This window comes from Capra hircus, chromosome 2, assembly GCF_001704415.2.
Source record: "Capra hircus breed San Clemente chromosome 2, ASM170441v1, whole genome shotgun sequence".
In the NCBI taxonomy this organism is placed as follows: domain Eukaryota; kingdom Metazoa; phylum Chordata; class Mammalia; order Artiodactyla; family Bovidae; genus Capra; species Capra hircus.
In genome coordinates this window covers 13,612,492-13,629,814 of record NC_030809.1, presented here as the reverse complement: position 1 = coordinate 13,629,814, position 17,323 = coordinate 13,612,492, and the positions used below count along the sequence as shown (strand labels likewise).

Genomic DNA, 17,323 nt, shown 5'->3' with positions numbered 1-17,323 from the left:
AAGACAATTAAAGAAAAAGTCATTACACAGACAACATCTGACAGAACTTGAAAAGATATAATCAGAGAAACAGTTGTCTTTTGCAGAGTTGACCTACAATGGGGAAGTAAGAGGCTTGATGTTAGTCACTCAGTTATGATCCACTCTTTGCGACTCCATGGTCTACAGCTCACCAAAAGTGATGCTTTCAAACTGTGGTGCTGGAAAAGACTCTTGAGAGTCCCTTGGACAGCAGGGAGATCAATCTAGTCAATCCTCAAGGGAATCAACCCTGATTATTCATTGGAAGGACTGATGCTGAAGCTGAACAGCCAACTCATTAGAAAAGACCCTGATGCTAGGAAATACTGAGGGCAAGAGGAGAAGGGGCCGACAGAGGATGAGATGGTTGGATGGCATCACTGACCCAATGGACATGAGTTTGAGCAAACTCAGGGAGATAGTGAAGGACAGGGAAGTCTGGTGCGTGGTGCAGTTCATGGGGTAGCAGAGTCAGACACAACTTAGCGATTGAATAACAACAACACAAGAGGCTTGATGGATCTATGTAATATGCAGGCCATAGGTAACAGAAACATAAGGCCCAAAAGCCTTGTCAAATAAATCATCATCTCAGACTCTACCTCTACTGCTTTCCTCCCCTCTATCCTCTAACCCCCTGCTTCCAATTGTGGATTGGGATTAGTATATACTGTATTTATCACTAAATTCATCATTATTAATAAAATATTCAATACAATGTTACACACATAAACTTTGTTCTTTCCAGTGACTTTAAACTTAGTTGTTTCATCTTGGGCAATCACTGTTTACACTTAAACACAACTAAAACAAGGGGAAGGAAGAAGGGAAAGGGGAAGATAATTTTTGCTGCACCTCTATTCACTAACATATACTAAATACTCACTACATGCAAAACACTCTTCAAAGTGCTTTACATAATCCTCATGACACCATATGTTGGACTGTTATTACTTTCATTTGATGGATGACAAAACTGATGCATGGAGAGACCAAGTGTTCAAATATACAATGTTCAAAGCTAATAAGTAGCAGAGCTGTAATCTGAATCCAGGGAGTTCTTAATGACACTACAGCTGCTCATGGGTTCCCTTTAACTATAAAACTGTTAACAGCCAAAAGCAATGTGACATTTATTATCTTATCTGCTCCTGGTAACAATCTTAGGAGTATATATAGTGGGCCCTCATGTTCCAGATGAGGCAAAACAGTTTAGATATAGGAAGAACCCAGGCTTTGAAATGAAAGATGTAGCTTCTAATCCCAGCTCTGCCACTTCTTACCTGTGGAATCTTGAACATAATTTGCTTTCCCATTTGTACTCACCTTGCTGCTGCAAATAACAAATCAGGTACTAGTACCCGGCATCCAAAGTACATTCAATAAATTGTAGCTTTCTATTAAAGTCCAAAACACTGAAGCACAAAAATGTGAGCGACTACTGGAACCGCCAAACAATTAACTTAGATACAGTAGGCACAAAACCTAGATCCTTTGGCTCATAATCCAGTGCCTCACAGTTCACCAAATATTATCACTTCACTTCAATGTTAGGATAGAAATAGATAAAAACTTCCACTTTCCTCATTCTTTTTTTTTTTTTCCTTTTTTTCTTTTTCCTCATTCTTAAATGGGCACTTTAACTCTCCAAGATATAGCATTAAGAATGGGTTAAGAACCAACATTTCTAAACTCCTATTTTAAAATGACGAATACGCTATGTTGAGGTAGAGACCAGGTATTCCCAAAGAAACAGGACAATAAGGCAGATACTGTACTTTAAATCAAGCCAAGGTGGACTTTAGAGATTAGCTGATCCAATCCTGTCATTTTTCAAATGAAGAAAGTGAAAACCAGAGACATGAAGTACTTATCCAAGTTCACAAAGCAAATTATTCTCCGTAAAAAAGGCTACATGGATAAAGAAGATAAAACTTAATATTTTTAGCTACAATAAAAGAAAATCCCTTCTTCTTTCTGGAACAACTAAAAGCACTCTGGCTTTTGCTCCAGGGTTCTAGATAGAGGGCTGAAATGCTTGATATTGTGTAACATCTTATTTAAGAGCATAATTATCTAAACAACTTAAAAGCAGCATCTGGAAACTGAAGCCTAAATCACCTTACTGCTATAAAAACATTATCGCCTTTCAGTCCTGAAACTTCACTGTCACGTTATGATCTTTTGTGGAAATATCGTAACAGATCTTAATATGGCCTATCCCCAGAGAAGGTTAATGTGCTCCAGAATGGATGCACTCTACTGTTTAGTTAGGGAAACACATTCCTGCCCATTTCTAACACCAGGTGTTTCCATCACTGTGTCTCTTAGGGTGCAGTCAGACTTGAAATTAACAGAATGGCACCTGCCTTAGATGATTACACAGTCTGCCTGGTGTCCCAAGGACAATTAATCAAACAGCTCAGGGGAGAAAATTCAATAATTATCTCAACTGAACTCAGGGCTTAGGTAAAATGAATTTACCATCTTCAAGATTAGACGTTGCATCAGCCTTAAAAGTAGTTATCCCCATAATGTAAACGAGGAATCTGAGGCTCAGAGACATGTTATCTGTCTAAAGTCACAAAGGTAGAAAGTATCAGGACCAGGTATAGAAGTTTTCTGACTTCTAATCCAATGTTATTTTCAATTTACCAACACCAATCTCGCTTCAGCAGTTCTTTGGCTATGGCTGGGCTAAGCCAAATCCCAAATCTCTTTGCTATGTTTATACCCCCTACCATGCTTAATGGACTCTGGCACCAAGATGCCTCTCAGAGGACAAGAGAAGGATGAATATTAGCTTCCCAGCAATCTTGCCACTGGGCCCCTCAACTATGCTGAGCCTGCTAAGAGAACTGCTAGAATATGCAGCACACCACCAGTTTCTTCAAAGGGAACTGATTCCAAAACGCTTAGATTCAAATTTAACTCAAACACTCATTCACCAAGCACTTGCATGCAAGATACAACATCAGGCACCATGAAATAAAAACAACATAAAAAAAGAGATGCTCAGTCTATTTTTAAAAAATTTTGAATTAGTTACCAAGACACATGAGATAAACAGCCTCTGCTCTCCAGTAACACACCTTCTTGTGGAGAAGACAGACGTATACACAAGAAACCATAGTACAAGACAGACTATAAATGTCATGATAGAGATACCAACAAATGATGGCAGAACAACTAAGTTTACCGTCCACCTTCCTCCTATACTACCCAGTTCAGTCAAGAGTTCTCTTACGGATCTTTTGGTTCCACCACACATTTATGAACAACTGAATGACCCCAGCTGCAGACTTGGAGAACTTGATTTAGAACTTGCCATTTATTAACCATCAAGGCAATTATTTAACTTCTAAGAAGTTTCATTATCCATAAAATGGGATTAACAATTTCTTCCAAGAAAGTCAATGACACATAACGTGTGCAAGTGCTGACATACATTGGGCTTACAAAATTTTTTTGAATTTTAATGTAAATACTTCTTTATAAATATTAGGCACTCAACTAATGGATGAATATTCTGAAGTTTCTTCTTTTTAATTTATCATGAAATTGCTCCTTCTCTTATTCCAGTCACTTCTAGGCATTTTTCAAAATGTGTTCCTAAAATACTAGAACTATAGTTCTAGTATTACAACTATAAAGTTCTTTCTGAACACTACTCTAGCCCATCCATCCTTGACCAATAAAATATAAAATCTACACTAATTCAAGCCTCGTCTCATATAAAAAGATAAAGGTTAGGAGCCACTTTACTAGAAATCTGAGTCAGTTTGTGGAAAGAGCTCTTCTTCCTTTTGTGCAATACCTGACAAGTGAGGTTTTCCTGTTCAGAAAAATCAGTTTTATCTCCTGAGCTACAATTTCTTCTTTCTGAGCTCTAGTATCTCACTGACCTCTGGGGATACCATAGGCCCTAAAGAAAGAGGACAGAGGTTCTGAAGAGCAGTTGCTTGCTATTTATCAGAATGTTATCATCGTTTCTACCTTGACTTGTACATTAAAAGCTGGAATCCACTTAACAGAAGTCTAGAACCACATTTATCTACAATCAACCAATAGTCACAAAGTCTGTCTTCAAAGGCCTCACATTATTAGGTGGTAAAACTTTTGTCAACTGTCATAAAGAAAGTATGAACGCCATAAGAGTGACATGGTTAAAACAGGTACCTCTAAGACACTGAAAACAATCTCGTTTGCTTTAAAAAACGGGAGATAACATTAATGAATTGCTGTATCTCAGGCATTGTGTTTTCATAGATGATAGTTTACTTAACCATCATCACAATCCTATGAAAGTTGTTTCTCTCTCCATCTAACAAATGAGAAAACTGAGGCTCAAAGAAATGAAGTGACAACCTCAAAGATTACATAGTAAGTAAAAGAGCTAGGACTGGAATCCGGTTTTGTATGGTTCCAAAGCCTCTGCTCTCTAAACAAACACAATGCCTTCTCCCTCAAAGGTTGATCATTCATTCAGTCATCAAGGTGTACTGAGCACCTACCATCTTCTACTCATCTACCTGAGACTATACAACAGTAAACAAAACAAGCAGGGCCCTGACTTCATGGAGTTTAGCATCCTCTGAGAAATGTGAAGTCAAGTGGGCCTTAGAAAGCATCACTACAAACAAAGCTAGTGGAGGTGATGGAATTCCAGTTGAGCTGTTTCAAATCCTGAAAGATGATGCTGTGAAAGTGCTGCACTCAATATGCCAGCAAATTTGGAAAACTCAGCAGTGGCCACAGAACTGGAAAAGGTCAGTTTTCATTCCAATCCCAAAGAAAGGCAATGTCAAAGGATGCTCAAACTACTGCACAATTGCACTCACCTCACACGCTAGTAAAGCAATGCTCAAAATTCTCCAAGCCAGGCTTCAGCAATACGTGAACCGTGAACTTCCAGATGTTCAAGCTGGTTTTAGAAAAGGCAGAGGAACCAGAGATCAAATTGCCAACATCCCCTGGATCATAGAAAAAGCAAGAGAGTTCCAGAAAAACATCTATTTCTGCTTTATTGATGATGCCAAAGCCTTTGACTGTGTGGATCACAATAAACTGTGGAAAATTCTGAAAGAGAGGGGAATACCAGACCACCTGACCTGCCTCTTGATAAACCTGTATGCAGGTCGGGAAGCAACAGTTAGAACTGGACATGGAACAACAGACTGGTTCCAAATAGGAAAAGAAGTACATTAAGTCTGCATGTTGTCACCCTGCTTATTTAACTTACATGCAGAGTACATCATGAGAAATGCTGGGCTGGAAGAAGCACAAGCTGGAATCAAGATTGCCAGGAGAAATATCAATAACCTCAGATATGCAGATGACACCAATGGCCGAAGGTGAAGAGGAACTAAAAAGCCTCTTGATGAAAGTGAAAGAGGAGAGTGAAAAAGTTGGCTTAAAGCTCAACATTCAGAAAACTAAGATCATGGCATCCGGTCCCATCACTTCATGGGAAATAGACGGGGAAACAGTGGAAACAGTGTCAGACTTTATTTTTTGGGCTCCAAAATCACTGCAGATGGTGACTACAGTCATGAAATTAAAAGATGCTTACTCCTTGGAGGGAAAGTTATGACCAACCTATACAGCATATTAAAAAGCAGAGACATTACTTTGCCAACAAAGGTCCATCTAGTCAAGGCTATGGTTTTTCCAGTGGTCATGTATGGATGTGAGAGTTGGACTGTGAAGAAAGCTGATCACCGAAGAATTGATGCTTCTGAACTGTGGTGTTGGAGAAGACTCTTGAGAGTCCCTTGGACTGCAAGGAGATTCAACCAGTCCATCCTAAAGGAGATCAGTCCTGGGTATTCATTGGAAGGACTAATGCTAAAGCTGAAACTCCAGTACTTTGGCCACCTCATGCCAAGAGTTGACTCATTGGAAAAGACTGATGCTGGGAGGGATTGGGGGCAGGAAGAGAAGGGGACGACAGAGGATGAGATGGCTGGATGGCATCACCAACTCAATGGACATGAGTCTGAACAGACTCTGGGAGTTGTGATGGACAGGGAGGCCTGGCATGCTACAATTCATGGGGTCGCAAAGAGTCGGACATGACTGAATAACTGAACTGAACTGAAGGAAGACAGACTTTATACAAGTACAAAATAAATATAAGGCGAGCCATTTATTTATGGTGGGAAAAAGATCTCTGAAGAGATGACATTTGGGCTGAGACCTAAAAAATGAGGAGTTGGTGAGAACGCGGGATGGTTAGAGACAACCGCATGTACAAAAGTTCTGAGAAGGAAGCAGGCTTAAGAATATTTGAAGCTATAAGGAGACCAGAGTGACTAGACAAAGAATTGTTGTTGTTTTAGTCACTGATTCATGTCTTGACTCTTTTGCAACCCATGGACTGTAGCCAGCCAGGCTCCTCTGTCCATGGGATTTCCCAGGCAAGAATACTAGAGTGGGTTGCCATTTCCTTCTCCCAGGAATCTTCCCAACCCAGGGATTGAATCCAAGTTTCAAATCCCATGGACAGAGGAGCCTAAGGGACTGCAGTCCATGGGGTCGCTAAAAGTTGGATACAACTTAGTGATTAAACAGCAACAAGACAATGAATAGAGTAGAACAAAACAACACCGCCAGAGTAAGAAGAAGCCAAGTCACCCAAGGGTCATAAAAACAAATTTGGAAATATTCAACTGTAATGAGAAACCGAGAAGAGCTTCAAGAAAGCAGCTTGGTCCAATCTGTTTTTATTTTTTAGATACACTAAAAGCCATTCACTTTTATTAATAACCATGTATTGATTTCACACATAGTTGAAATAAAAGCTTTTACAATCCACGGTATGATCCATGATTAAATACACATCAAAAGTACAGAGAAAGATATTCATTTTTTGATATAATGATGTGAGATTTGTGACTTTTACGGGTTACCAAACAAAACCTAGGAAGCACTTAGCAAGCATGATATACACTAATTCCATGTCTTTTCCAGGAAGGGTTTCTAATACGTTTCTAGGTTGCTGCTAAGTCACTTCAGTCGTGTCCGACTCTGTGCGACTCCACAGACGGCAACCCACCAGGCTCCCCCGTCCCTGGGATTCTCCAGGCAAGAACACGAGAGTGGGTTGCCATTTCCTTCTCCCCAATCTGTTTTTAAAATGACATTCTGGGCAATTTCCTGGTGGTCCAATGGTTAGGACTCTAGGCTTTCACTCCCAAGGGCTCAGGTTCAATCCCTTGTTGGGGAATCATGATCCTGTAAGCTGTGCATTGTGGCCAAATAAATAAATAAAACGTTATTCTGATTACAATGTGGAAAAACAGATTGGAAGGGAACTACAAAAGAAGTAGAGAACCCAGGAAGGGCTAGGAAGAGATGGAAAAGTTAAACTAATGGGGTGCCATAAGGTGTCCGTATGGATAGCAGAGACATATTTGGGAGGTAGAAGGACAGGACTTGCTACTAGACTGGAGAGGGAAAAAAAGATCAAATCAAGTGAAGAAATCAAGGATGATGCCTGGATTTCTAGCGTGGGTATCTGAATGAATAACGGGTGCTTTTGCTGAGATGGGAAAAATGAAAGAACAGATTTCTTGAGAAAATCAAAAATTCAGTTTAAAACATAAATTAGAGGGAGTTGCCCAGTAGTCTAGTGGTTAGCATTCCAGGCTTTCACTGCAGTGGCCCAGGTTCAATCCCTAGTCGAGGAACCGAGATTCCACAAGCCATGAAGCATGACCAAGTGAGTGAAGTCGCACAGTCGTGTCTGACTCTTTGCAACCCCATGGACTGTAGCCTACCAGGCTCCTCTGTTCATGGGATTTTCCAGGCAATAGTACTGGAGTGGATTGCCATTTCCTTCTCCAGGGGATCTTCCCGACCCAGGGATCGAACCCGGGTCTCCCACATTGTAGACAGACGCTTTACCGTCTGAGTCACCAGCGAAGTCCAAAGGAAAAAAAAAATTCCCTTAAATCAGAGACGCTATGAGTTATCCAAATGAAGATGTGTCAAGTCCGTAGTTAGAAGTCTGGAACTTAGAGGAGGTGCATGTGGGAGTGAGATGTTCTACTAGAACTTCCCATTTAAACTGTAACATTCAAGGCATCCTCAAGCAGTCAGGAGCTCCAAACCCCGAAGCTTTTCACCCTTAATTTATGCTTAATGTAAATGGTAGGTTTTCAAAGACAAAAGAATATACCTCTCCTTGGAAAATAGTGTAAAGAGCAGGCAAGTTCTCCATGGTCTCGGGTCTTCCTGAATTCATCCTTAATGCTCTATGGTTCCTCCATTTCTCTTCTGCTAAAGCTAGTTGAAGTGTTCTGTCACAAAGAAATAAAACAAGCAACAATTAGAGACATCCGTATAAACAAAAAAGTGTTGCTGATTTACACGTTGTCCCTACAGAATAATATCTTTAGAGTTAACACCATGTACTTTTATTCAAACCTCTTTTGTCCACTGTAATTATGGGGAGTTTTGGAAACCTTGATCTTACTCCTTTTCAATTTGATACTTACTCAAGGCCATTAGCCTATTTTTTGTTTTTTAATTGTTATTACTGCTACTCTTTTGCCAATTGAAGGCTTTGGGTGGGGGAGGGAAGCAATGAATGGACCTGTAAAAAAAAAAGGAACAATAATAGTAATAAGAGTAATAGTAATAATAGTAATAAGAGCTAATGTTTATCAAGCACTTACTATGTTCAGGCTCTGTGCTAAGTACTGAACATCCAATATCTCATTTAATCCTCAAAATTTTCAAGATGTAGGTTCAAGTAATTATCATATACCTGAATGAGATAACCAAGGCTTCCAGAGGACAACTTAATAGGTCTATGTCAAAAAGCCAGAAAATGGAGTTAAATCCTGGCTGACATCACAGTCCATGCTTTCAACAATGATGCTGTGCTGTGCTCAGTCGTTCAGTTGTGTCCGACTCTTTGTGACCCCATGGACTGTAGCCCACCAGGATCCTTGCCCATGGAATTTTCCAGGCAAGAATACTGGAGCAGGTTGCCATTTCCTACTCCAAGGGATTTTCTCCACCCAGGGATCAAACCTGTGTCTCTTGCATTGACAGGTAGATTCCTTACCACGGTACCACCTGGGGAGCCCTTTCAAAAATGATACTAGGCTTGCCTGGAAAATCCCATGGATGGAGGAGCCTGGTAGGCTGCAATCCATGGGGTCGCTAAAAGCTGGGCACAACTTTCACTTCACTTTCACTTTTCATGCACTGGAGAAGGAAATGGCTACCCACTTCAGTATTTTTGGCCTGGAGAATCCCAGGGATGGGGAGCCTGATGGGCTGCCGTCTATGGGGTTGCACAGAGTCGGACACGACTGAAGCAACTTAGCAGCAGCAGCAGCAGGCATTGAAATGACTTCAAAAAGAGAGTATAGCTTACTTTTTTCCCCTAATGAAATTTAAAACATGCATGCTCATTTCAAAAGTTCATATAATACATTAATAATGAAAAGAAAATCATCTTTAATTCAGCCTGATTTATATCCTTTCAGACTGTTTATATGTACAAGTGGGTTTTTTAATGGAATCATGAAGCCATTAATTAATATTAGTTAATAGTCATTTTCTTCTATGTTTTAATAATTCATACATAAATACACACATCTTTTTTTAATGCCTATATAATAATCCCATAGCTGGATACACAGAACTTATTTAACTATCTATGAATCATGTTAAAATGCAGATTGCAATTCAGTAGGTCTAGGGTGGTGCCCAAGAAAGGGCATTTCTAACAAGCTCCCAGGTGATACTGATGCTGCCACAGTATCAAGTCTCAGAACTCTGAAGTTGGAAGAGACCTTAGAGGTACTCTTGCTCAGCTTTCTGGTTTTAAACAGAGAGGAAACCAGCAACCTAGTGGCTCTTAACCATGGCTCTTTACTCTGCAAGATAAATCACTGCTGTGCTGTGTGCTGTGGCAAGCTGCTTCAGTGGTAAGTCGGACTCTCTGAGACTCCATGGACTATAGCCCACCAGGCTCCTCTGTCCATGGGATTCTCCAGGCAAGAATACTAGAATGGACTGCCATGTCCTCCTACGGATATTCCCAACCCAGGGATCGAACATGCGTCTCTTATGTCTCCTGCATTGGCAAGGAGGTTCTTCACCACTCGTACCATCTAAGAAGCCCACAATGCAGTATTTATCAGTGCTTTAAAAAAAAAAAAGTGATTAGGTTCAAAGTATTAAGAAAACAAAGAGGCCACAAAGAGTTGGACACGACTGAGTGATTTCACTCACTTACTTATTAAGAAAACAGAAGAGAGCCTGGGGGTAATAATGACATTTGAAAGTTTAAAAGGTGACAAGTGAGTAGAACTTTAAGAATAAATGGAAGTCCTCTAGCAGAGAATACTGTTGGTTGGCCTCATAAGCGTGTCTGACTCTTTATGACCCCCTATACATTAAGATTGCTGGGAGAAATATCAATAACCTCAGATATGCAGATGACACCACCCTTATGGCAGAAAGCAAAGAACTAAAGAGCCTCTTGATGAAAGTGAAAGAGGAGAGTGAAAAAGTTGGCTTAAAGCTCAACATTCAGAAAACTAAGATCGTGGCATCCGGTCCCATCACTTCATGGCCAACAGATGGGTAAACAGTGGAAACAGTGGCTGACTTTATTTTTCTGGGCTCCAAAAATCACTACAGATGGTATCTGCAGTCATGAAATTAAAAAACACTTACTCCTTGGAGGGAAAGTTATGATCAACCTAGACAGCATATTAAAAAGCAGAGATATTACTTTGTCAGCAAAGGTCCGTCTAGTCAAGGCTGTGGTTTTTCCAGTGGTCATGTATGGATGTGAGAGTTGGACTGTGAAGAAAGCTGATCACCGAAGAATTGATGCTTCTGAACTGTGGTGTTGGAGAAGACACTTGAGAGTCCCTCAGACTGCAAGGAGGTCCAACCAGTCCATCCTAAAGGAGATCAGTCCTGGGTGTTCATTGGAAGGACTAATGCTAAAGCTGAAACTCCAGTACTTTGGCCACCTCATGCCAAGAGTTGACTCACTGGAAAAGACTGATGCTGGGAGGGATTGGGGGCAGGAAGAGAAGGGGACGACAGAGGATGAGATGGCTAGATGGCATCACCAACTCAATGGACATGAGTCTGAATAGACTCCGGGAGTTGTGATGGACAGGGAGGCCTGGAGTGCTGCAATTCATGGGGTCGCAAAGAGCTGGACACGGCTGAGGGACTGAACTGATACATTAAGACATGAAACTCTATTTTCCTTGAGTTTTCATAGGCAAATACTTTGTCTTCTTCTGAACCCTGAGCACACCCCTATACTTTCAGATGATTACTTCAGGTCCTACTTTTGGAAACTCTTCCTGATTTACAGTGACCATCCATTAACTAAACGGTCTCACTTAAAAATGAAAGAAAATTCTGTCAGCCTTCCAAACCCTAGTTCTAAAACATTCCAACACCCAGGAACATGCCTGTCCTTGAGTTCCATAAGACAACTCATATCTTTATAACAAATTTGCCCTTTTTTGTTTAGGTCAGCCAGAGGTGAGTTTTACGACTGATTTGTCAGTTCCTGAGAAATGGCTGATAAACAGCTTAAATTTAAGCATCACCTGATTGGATCCTGCCTCTTCCAATTCCCAAGCTATGCAGTCTCATCTCTAGTTCTTCCCTTCCCTCTGCCCAGTTTCCTCACCTCATATCCTAAAACAAAAGTTATTAACCTGAGGCCAATGACTCTATCAAGACACCTCAATTATCCCTTCAACTCTTGGGGCAGTACTGAGGTAAAGACTCCATACAGGCATCAGCAGCTAGGACATCTAAATTAAATTCAAATAACCTACTCTGTCAACTGTTCTTCTCTAAACAAAAGTCACAGAAAGAGCTATACAATCTTAAGTTATTTTTTACAGATTTTTGCTGTCATAAGAGTATGAACAGCTAAGTTTAAAGCTCTCCTATTTGCTCCTTTTTTAGAACAGTAGCTTGAGAAACCCTATGAAATTCTTTAAGCAGGAAACTGGGATGCATTTTTGAGAGAAATCTTATTATACAACAGTAACAGGCTTACAATTTCAGGACTGTAAAGGGTTGCCATTTGTTTAAATGGCATTTAGATTTTTTTCAAATTATATTCTGCAGAAACCTAGGGTTTTATAATGCTTATTCAAAAGGAATCCAAATTGGAAAAGAAGTAAACCTGTCACTGTTTGCAGATGACATGATACTATACATAGAAAATCCTGAAAACGCTACCAAAAAACTCCTAGAGCTCATCAATGAATCTGGTAAAGTTGAAGGATACAAAACTAATATAAATACAAAGTAATATACAGAAATCTGTTATATGTCTATACACTAACAATGAACTATCAGAAAGAGAAATTAAGGAAACAATTCCCTTTATAATCGCATCAAAAATAATAAAATACCTAGGGAAAAATCTACCTAAGCGGGCATGGTAGTTATCGAGAAGCTTCTCAATAACTCAAGTTCATTTTTAAAAAGTCTGTTCTGAGATACCTAGGGGCCTCAAAAAAGTAAGGCCTACACCAACCAACCAAAAGAGAGTCTCCATACTAAAGATGAGGGAGCACAAGCAAAAAAAATCAGAGTTAGGAGAGGTCCCACCCCAGCAGTTGGGAAGCAAGGAGCCTCGCCCCAGTAATTAAGTAGATGTTGATCATCTTTTTTAAAAAAACAAAAAAATGTTTTATTTATTTAATTTATGACTGGGTCCTCTCTGCTGGGCCCAGGCTTTCTTCAGCTGTGGCACAGGCTTCTCACTGTGGTGGCTTTTCTGTTGTGGAACACCAGCTCTAGGGTGCTAGGCTTAGTTGCCCCACAGCATTTGGGAATTAAGTTCCCAGACCAGGGATAGAACCCATGTCCCCTGCATCAACAGGCAAATTCTTAATCAGTGGACCACCAGGGAAGTCCTAAACACTCGATTATTGCTGATTCCTATTGCCCTCCCAGCTTTGGGATGTGTTATGGGGATGGGGGGCGGTTTATAGGATGGGGCCTACTTTTAACAGTATATTCTGCTTTGATCTGGTTTACCTATCAAGCTTTTATGTAACATCTCATTTGGGAAAAAAACAGTTCTGTTGCTTTTAAAAAGTTTATAAAACATTGAGATAGATATAGTCTAGTTCAATAAGACCAAATCTGTGGACTTAAAAGAGCTAGTAAATTGACAAGGATTGAGGTACACCATTTGGAGTTACCTTGCAATAGTTCTAAAGACAGAAAGTCTCCCTTAATTGTTTCATTGACTGCTTTAAACAATTATAATAAGTAGGGAAGCAATAGGGACCCAGTTATTCGCTACCTCCTTCCCAAAACAAAGGGCAGCAAGAAAAATATAGTGCAAGAATGGAAATGGGAATGGGAGGTGTAGCAGGGGAATGGTAGCCCAGAGTGAAGTTGGAGCCTATGCTGGGTGAAGAGGAAATTTACAAAGAAGAGCAACTCAGTGCAGGGAGGAGCAGGATGGTGAGGATGTCTGCACATTGGGATAATCCAATGGGGAGTCAGTGTCCAAGGATGGAAGAGCAAGGCACGAGGGTTAGAGGTAGTTATGTAAGGCTAATTTTCTGATTTTAGAAGTTATATTATAGTTATACAAAAGAATGTCCTTGTCTGTAGGAAAACTAATTCATGGGTGATGGGACAACAGTCAGCAACTTAACTTGCAAGTGATTCATTAAAAAGAGTTTTTTGTACTGTACCTCCATAATTTTGTAACTTTTCAGGCTTTTTTTCCATGTGCCTGCAATTGGGGGAAAAAAATAACCACATCCTCTTCTCCTATCTCTCAAGCAATAAGAAGTTCATAGAATATTAAATTGGAAAGATACTACATAGCCACTTTGGAACTTCATTTCATGTGCCGCCTTACTAATCTGGCTCAAGATTACAAAACCATCAATGATGGAGATGGGATTCAAATCCTATTTACTAATGTTTTTTTCTTTTTTTTCCTAGATTGTGAACTTCTTCTAAGCATGCCCTTGTCTTGCACATCATATCCTTCAAATCGTCAGTGCTTACCACAGTATGGAGCACACAGAAATGCTTAACTGTCAACTGAATTACTAAAGTACTTAATTTTACTTGATTTTAAATTGTTAGTTAATTTATCAATTCAGCACCTTCATTGATGTTTATACGTCAGGCTCTGTGTTAGGCACTTCATAAACCTCCTTTCAATCCTTATAACAATTCTACAAAGTAGGTATCTCTGTTTTAAAGGAATAAAGTAACTTGTCCAAAATTCATAGCTAGCGTTAGTCACTCAGTCGTATCTGACTTTTTGTGACTCCAAAGACTGTAGCCTGCCAGGGTTCTCTGTCCATGGGATTCTCCATGCAAGAATACTGGAGAGGGTTGCCATTTCCTTCTTTAGGGAATCTTCCCGACCCAGGGATCTAACCTAGATCTCCTGTATTGCAGGTGGATTCTTTACCACCTGAACCACCAGGGAAGCCCCCAAATTCACAGCCTGAAAGACACAAACCTTAGGCCGTGCCAAGAGACACACATACTTGCTACTAAACCATCCTTTTCATCACCATCTCTGTCCTCAGAAACTTCCTCGTCATGTAAGGATAATGGTGACCAATTACAATGCAGTATGATCAGTGCTTCAAAAAAAGTGATTCGGTTCAAATTACTAAGAAAATAAGAAAGAGAAGAAGGGCCTGGGGGAAACAAGGAAGTTTGAAAGTTGAAAAGGTGACAACTGAGTCGACCTTCCGTGATAAATGGAAGCCCTCTAGCAGAGAACACTGTTTGTTGGCCTCATAAGCATGCATGCCCGCCTGCTCAGTTGTGTTCAACTCTCTGCAACCCCAAGGACTGCAGCCCACCAGGTTTCTCTTTCCATGGGATTATCCCGGTAAGAATACTGAGAGTGAGAGTCACTCAGTTGTGTCTGACTCTTTGCAACTCCATGGACTATACAGTCCAGAGTGGGCTGCCATTTCCTCCTTCAAGGGGATCTTCCCAATCCAGGGATGGACACCTGCATCTCCTACACTGGCAGGCAAAATCTTTATCGCTAAGCCACTTAGGAAGCCAACCTCCTAAACGGACCTCTATTTTCTTCCAATCTATCAGCCTTCTCCTTTTTCTTCAGTTTCCTCCTTATCCAGCTTAAATTCTACAGTCCAACATTCAAACAACAGCCTGCTGCTGCTGCTGCTAAGTCACATCAGTCGTGTCCGACTCTGTGCGATCCCATAGACGGAAGCCCGCCAGGCTCCTCTGTCCCTGGGATTCTCCAGGCAAGAACACTGGAGTGGGTTGCCATTTCCTTCTCCAATGCGTGAAAGTGAAGTCACTCAGTCGTGTCCAACTCTTAGCAACTCCATGGACTGTAGCCTACGAGGCTCCTCCGTCCATGCGATTTCCCAGGCAAGAGTACTGGAGTGGGGTGCCATTGCCTTCTCCCCAAAAAACAGCCTAACTTCCCTTTAACTCTGTCTTTATAACTCACCTAACCAGCAACACCTCTACTCTGATGGAGTGCAGCAGATATCAGAACCCATTCTAACTAGGTGAAGCAGAAAGGGATTTACTGCCAGGTATTATGTGACCTACAAAATTACTGGAAGGGCTATAAGAAGTATTGGTAGAACTTCCCAGGAACAACTCCTAACCCACAAAACAACAGTTTTCACGATGATAAGAAAGTTATGGCTCTCACTACAGAAACTCACAAAACCAAAAAGCCTCTGCTTTATTTACCAGCAAAATGGGATACCTTTCACCCTCCTCCTCTCACTTCTAAATTCAATTCTCATCTTAGGTGCAAAGGAGTCCAGGAAATCTCTGGCTCTCAGTTCCACCAATATCCCAGTCTTCACTGCCAGCAACTCTCAACAAAGTGCTCTATCTGCATCTACTTCCCCTCCAGTATATTCACACTACTAAACCTGAGGCATCAAGATGCCTTCCCCACGACACCACTCCCTACACCCAGCAAAAAAAAAAAAAAAACACACACACACACAGAACCCTGTGATTGCCCATTAATCTTAAAGTAAAAGCTACAAAGTTTGGCCTCTACCCACCTCCAGCTTCACCTTGTACCACACTCCCCTTCATTCTCTGTCCTGGCCACAATGGCCTCTTTGTGCCTTTTACTCATTTTCCTCGCATTTGCCACAGGACTTCTGCACATGCTGCTCTAGATGGAACATTCTGCCTTCCTTGCTTCACCCAACTAATTATAATTCTTCCCTGAGGCTATCAGTTCAGGCATATTTTCCTTACAGAAGCCGTCCTGTTTATTCAGGCACTCATTAACACCAGGTACCTCTCCTAGATAGCACACACTTCCATACTTCCCATTTCCTAGTGAGATCACTGGTGAGCATCTATTTCCCCCCAACCCCAGACTTAAAGCTCTGAAGTCAGGGACCATGTTTGGTTCACAATGTCTGCCCAGTGCTCTGTATTATAAATATTAGTTGGACGACTGAGAAGAAGGCCTAGTTCACAGGTCTGAGTTCGAATTTCTCAACAAAACTGTACTCCGGAGGCCAAGAGTCGGACATTTCCTTCATTTCTATCTTTCTGAGGGGCACTGAGGAGGCGCTAGTAAAGGCTGCGGAATCATGGCAGTGACAAGTCCGCCTCTTCAGTCAGAGAAGACCCTGGTGGAGGCTAGGAGATGGGCCTTTTCTCCCTGGGATCGCCTGCGCCAAGGCTCTGCACGCAAAACACTGTTGAAGAAGTCAGCCATCGAGGGCCCCAGACTGAGCAGAGGCTCCCAAAACTCTGCTCCAGGCTAGAAAGGGAACCCAGGCTAGGTGCTAAGTCGCTTCAGTCGTGTCCGACTCTGCGACGCCATGGACTGTAGCCCGCCAGACTCCTCTGTCCGTGGGATTCTCCAGGCAAAAACACTGGAGTGGGTTGCCATGCACTTCCCCAGAGGATCTTCCCCACCCAGGGATCGAACCCGCGTCTCTTAGGCTTGGAACCCAGGCTACTACACACCAGAGCTAGGAACTCGGGGCCCGCTTTGCCCCTTGCAATCAAACCTGCATCTGAGAAGAGCCAGCCTCAGACCACTCCAGATCCCACAGCCACCCGCCCCCCGACCTTCCTTACACTTACTCGTTGTCTGCTTCTGGTCTTTCCCTCGCAGCATTGCGCGAAACACCAAAACCCAGTCAGTGAGCTTCCACCCACAAGACACAGCGCGCCTAGGCGGGACTCCAGCTCTACCCACCAATCCTGAATTCGTACTCTAGTGATGTCAGAAAGAACTGGCCAATAACAGGAAAGTTCTCAGGGG

General features: G+C 41.6%; 1 protein-coding gene across 2 annotated transcripts in view; it reads right to left on the bottom strand.

Annotated features, from left to right (window-relative positions):
* ZCCHC17 (zinc finger CCHC-type containing 17) overlaps positions 1-17,240 on the bottom strand; it is a 51,507-nt gene extending 34,267 nt beyond the window's left edge. The window contains exons 1-2 of one of the 2 annotated variants that reach the window (XM_013973678.2): positions 17,143-17,240; positions 8,204-8,324 (exon numbers count right to left, since the gene is read on the bottom strand). In XM_013973678.2, coding sequence (XP_013829132.2) covers positions 8,204-8,269 — 66 coding nt within the window. In that variant the 5' untranslated portion in view covers positions 8,270-8,324; positions 17,143-17,240. Of the gene's footprint in view, positions 1-8,203; positions 8,325-17,136 lie in introns of both variants that reach the window. The other variant, XM_013973681.2, reaches the window with a different exon arrangement.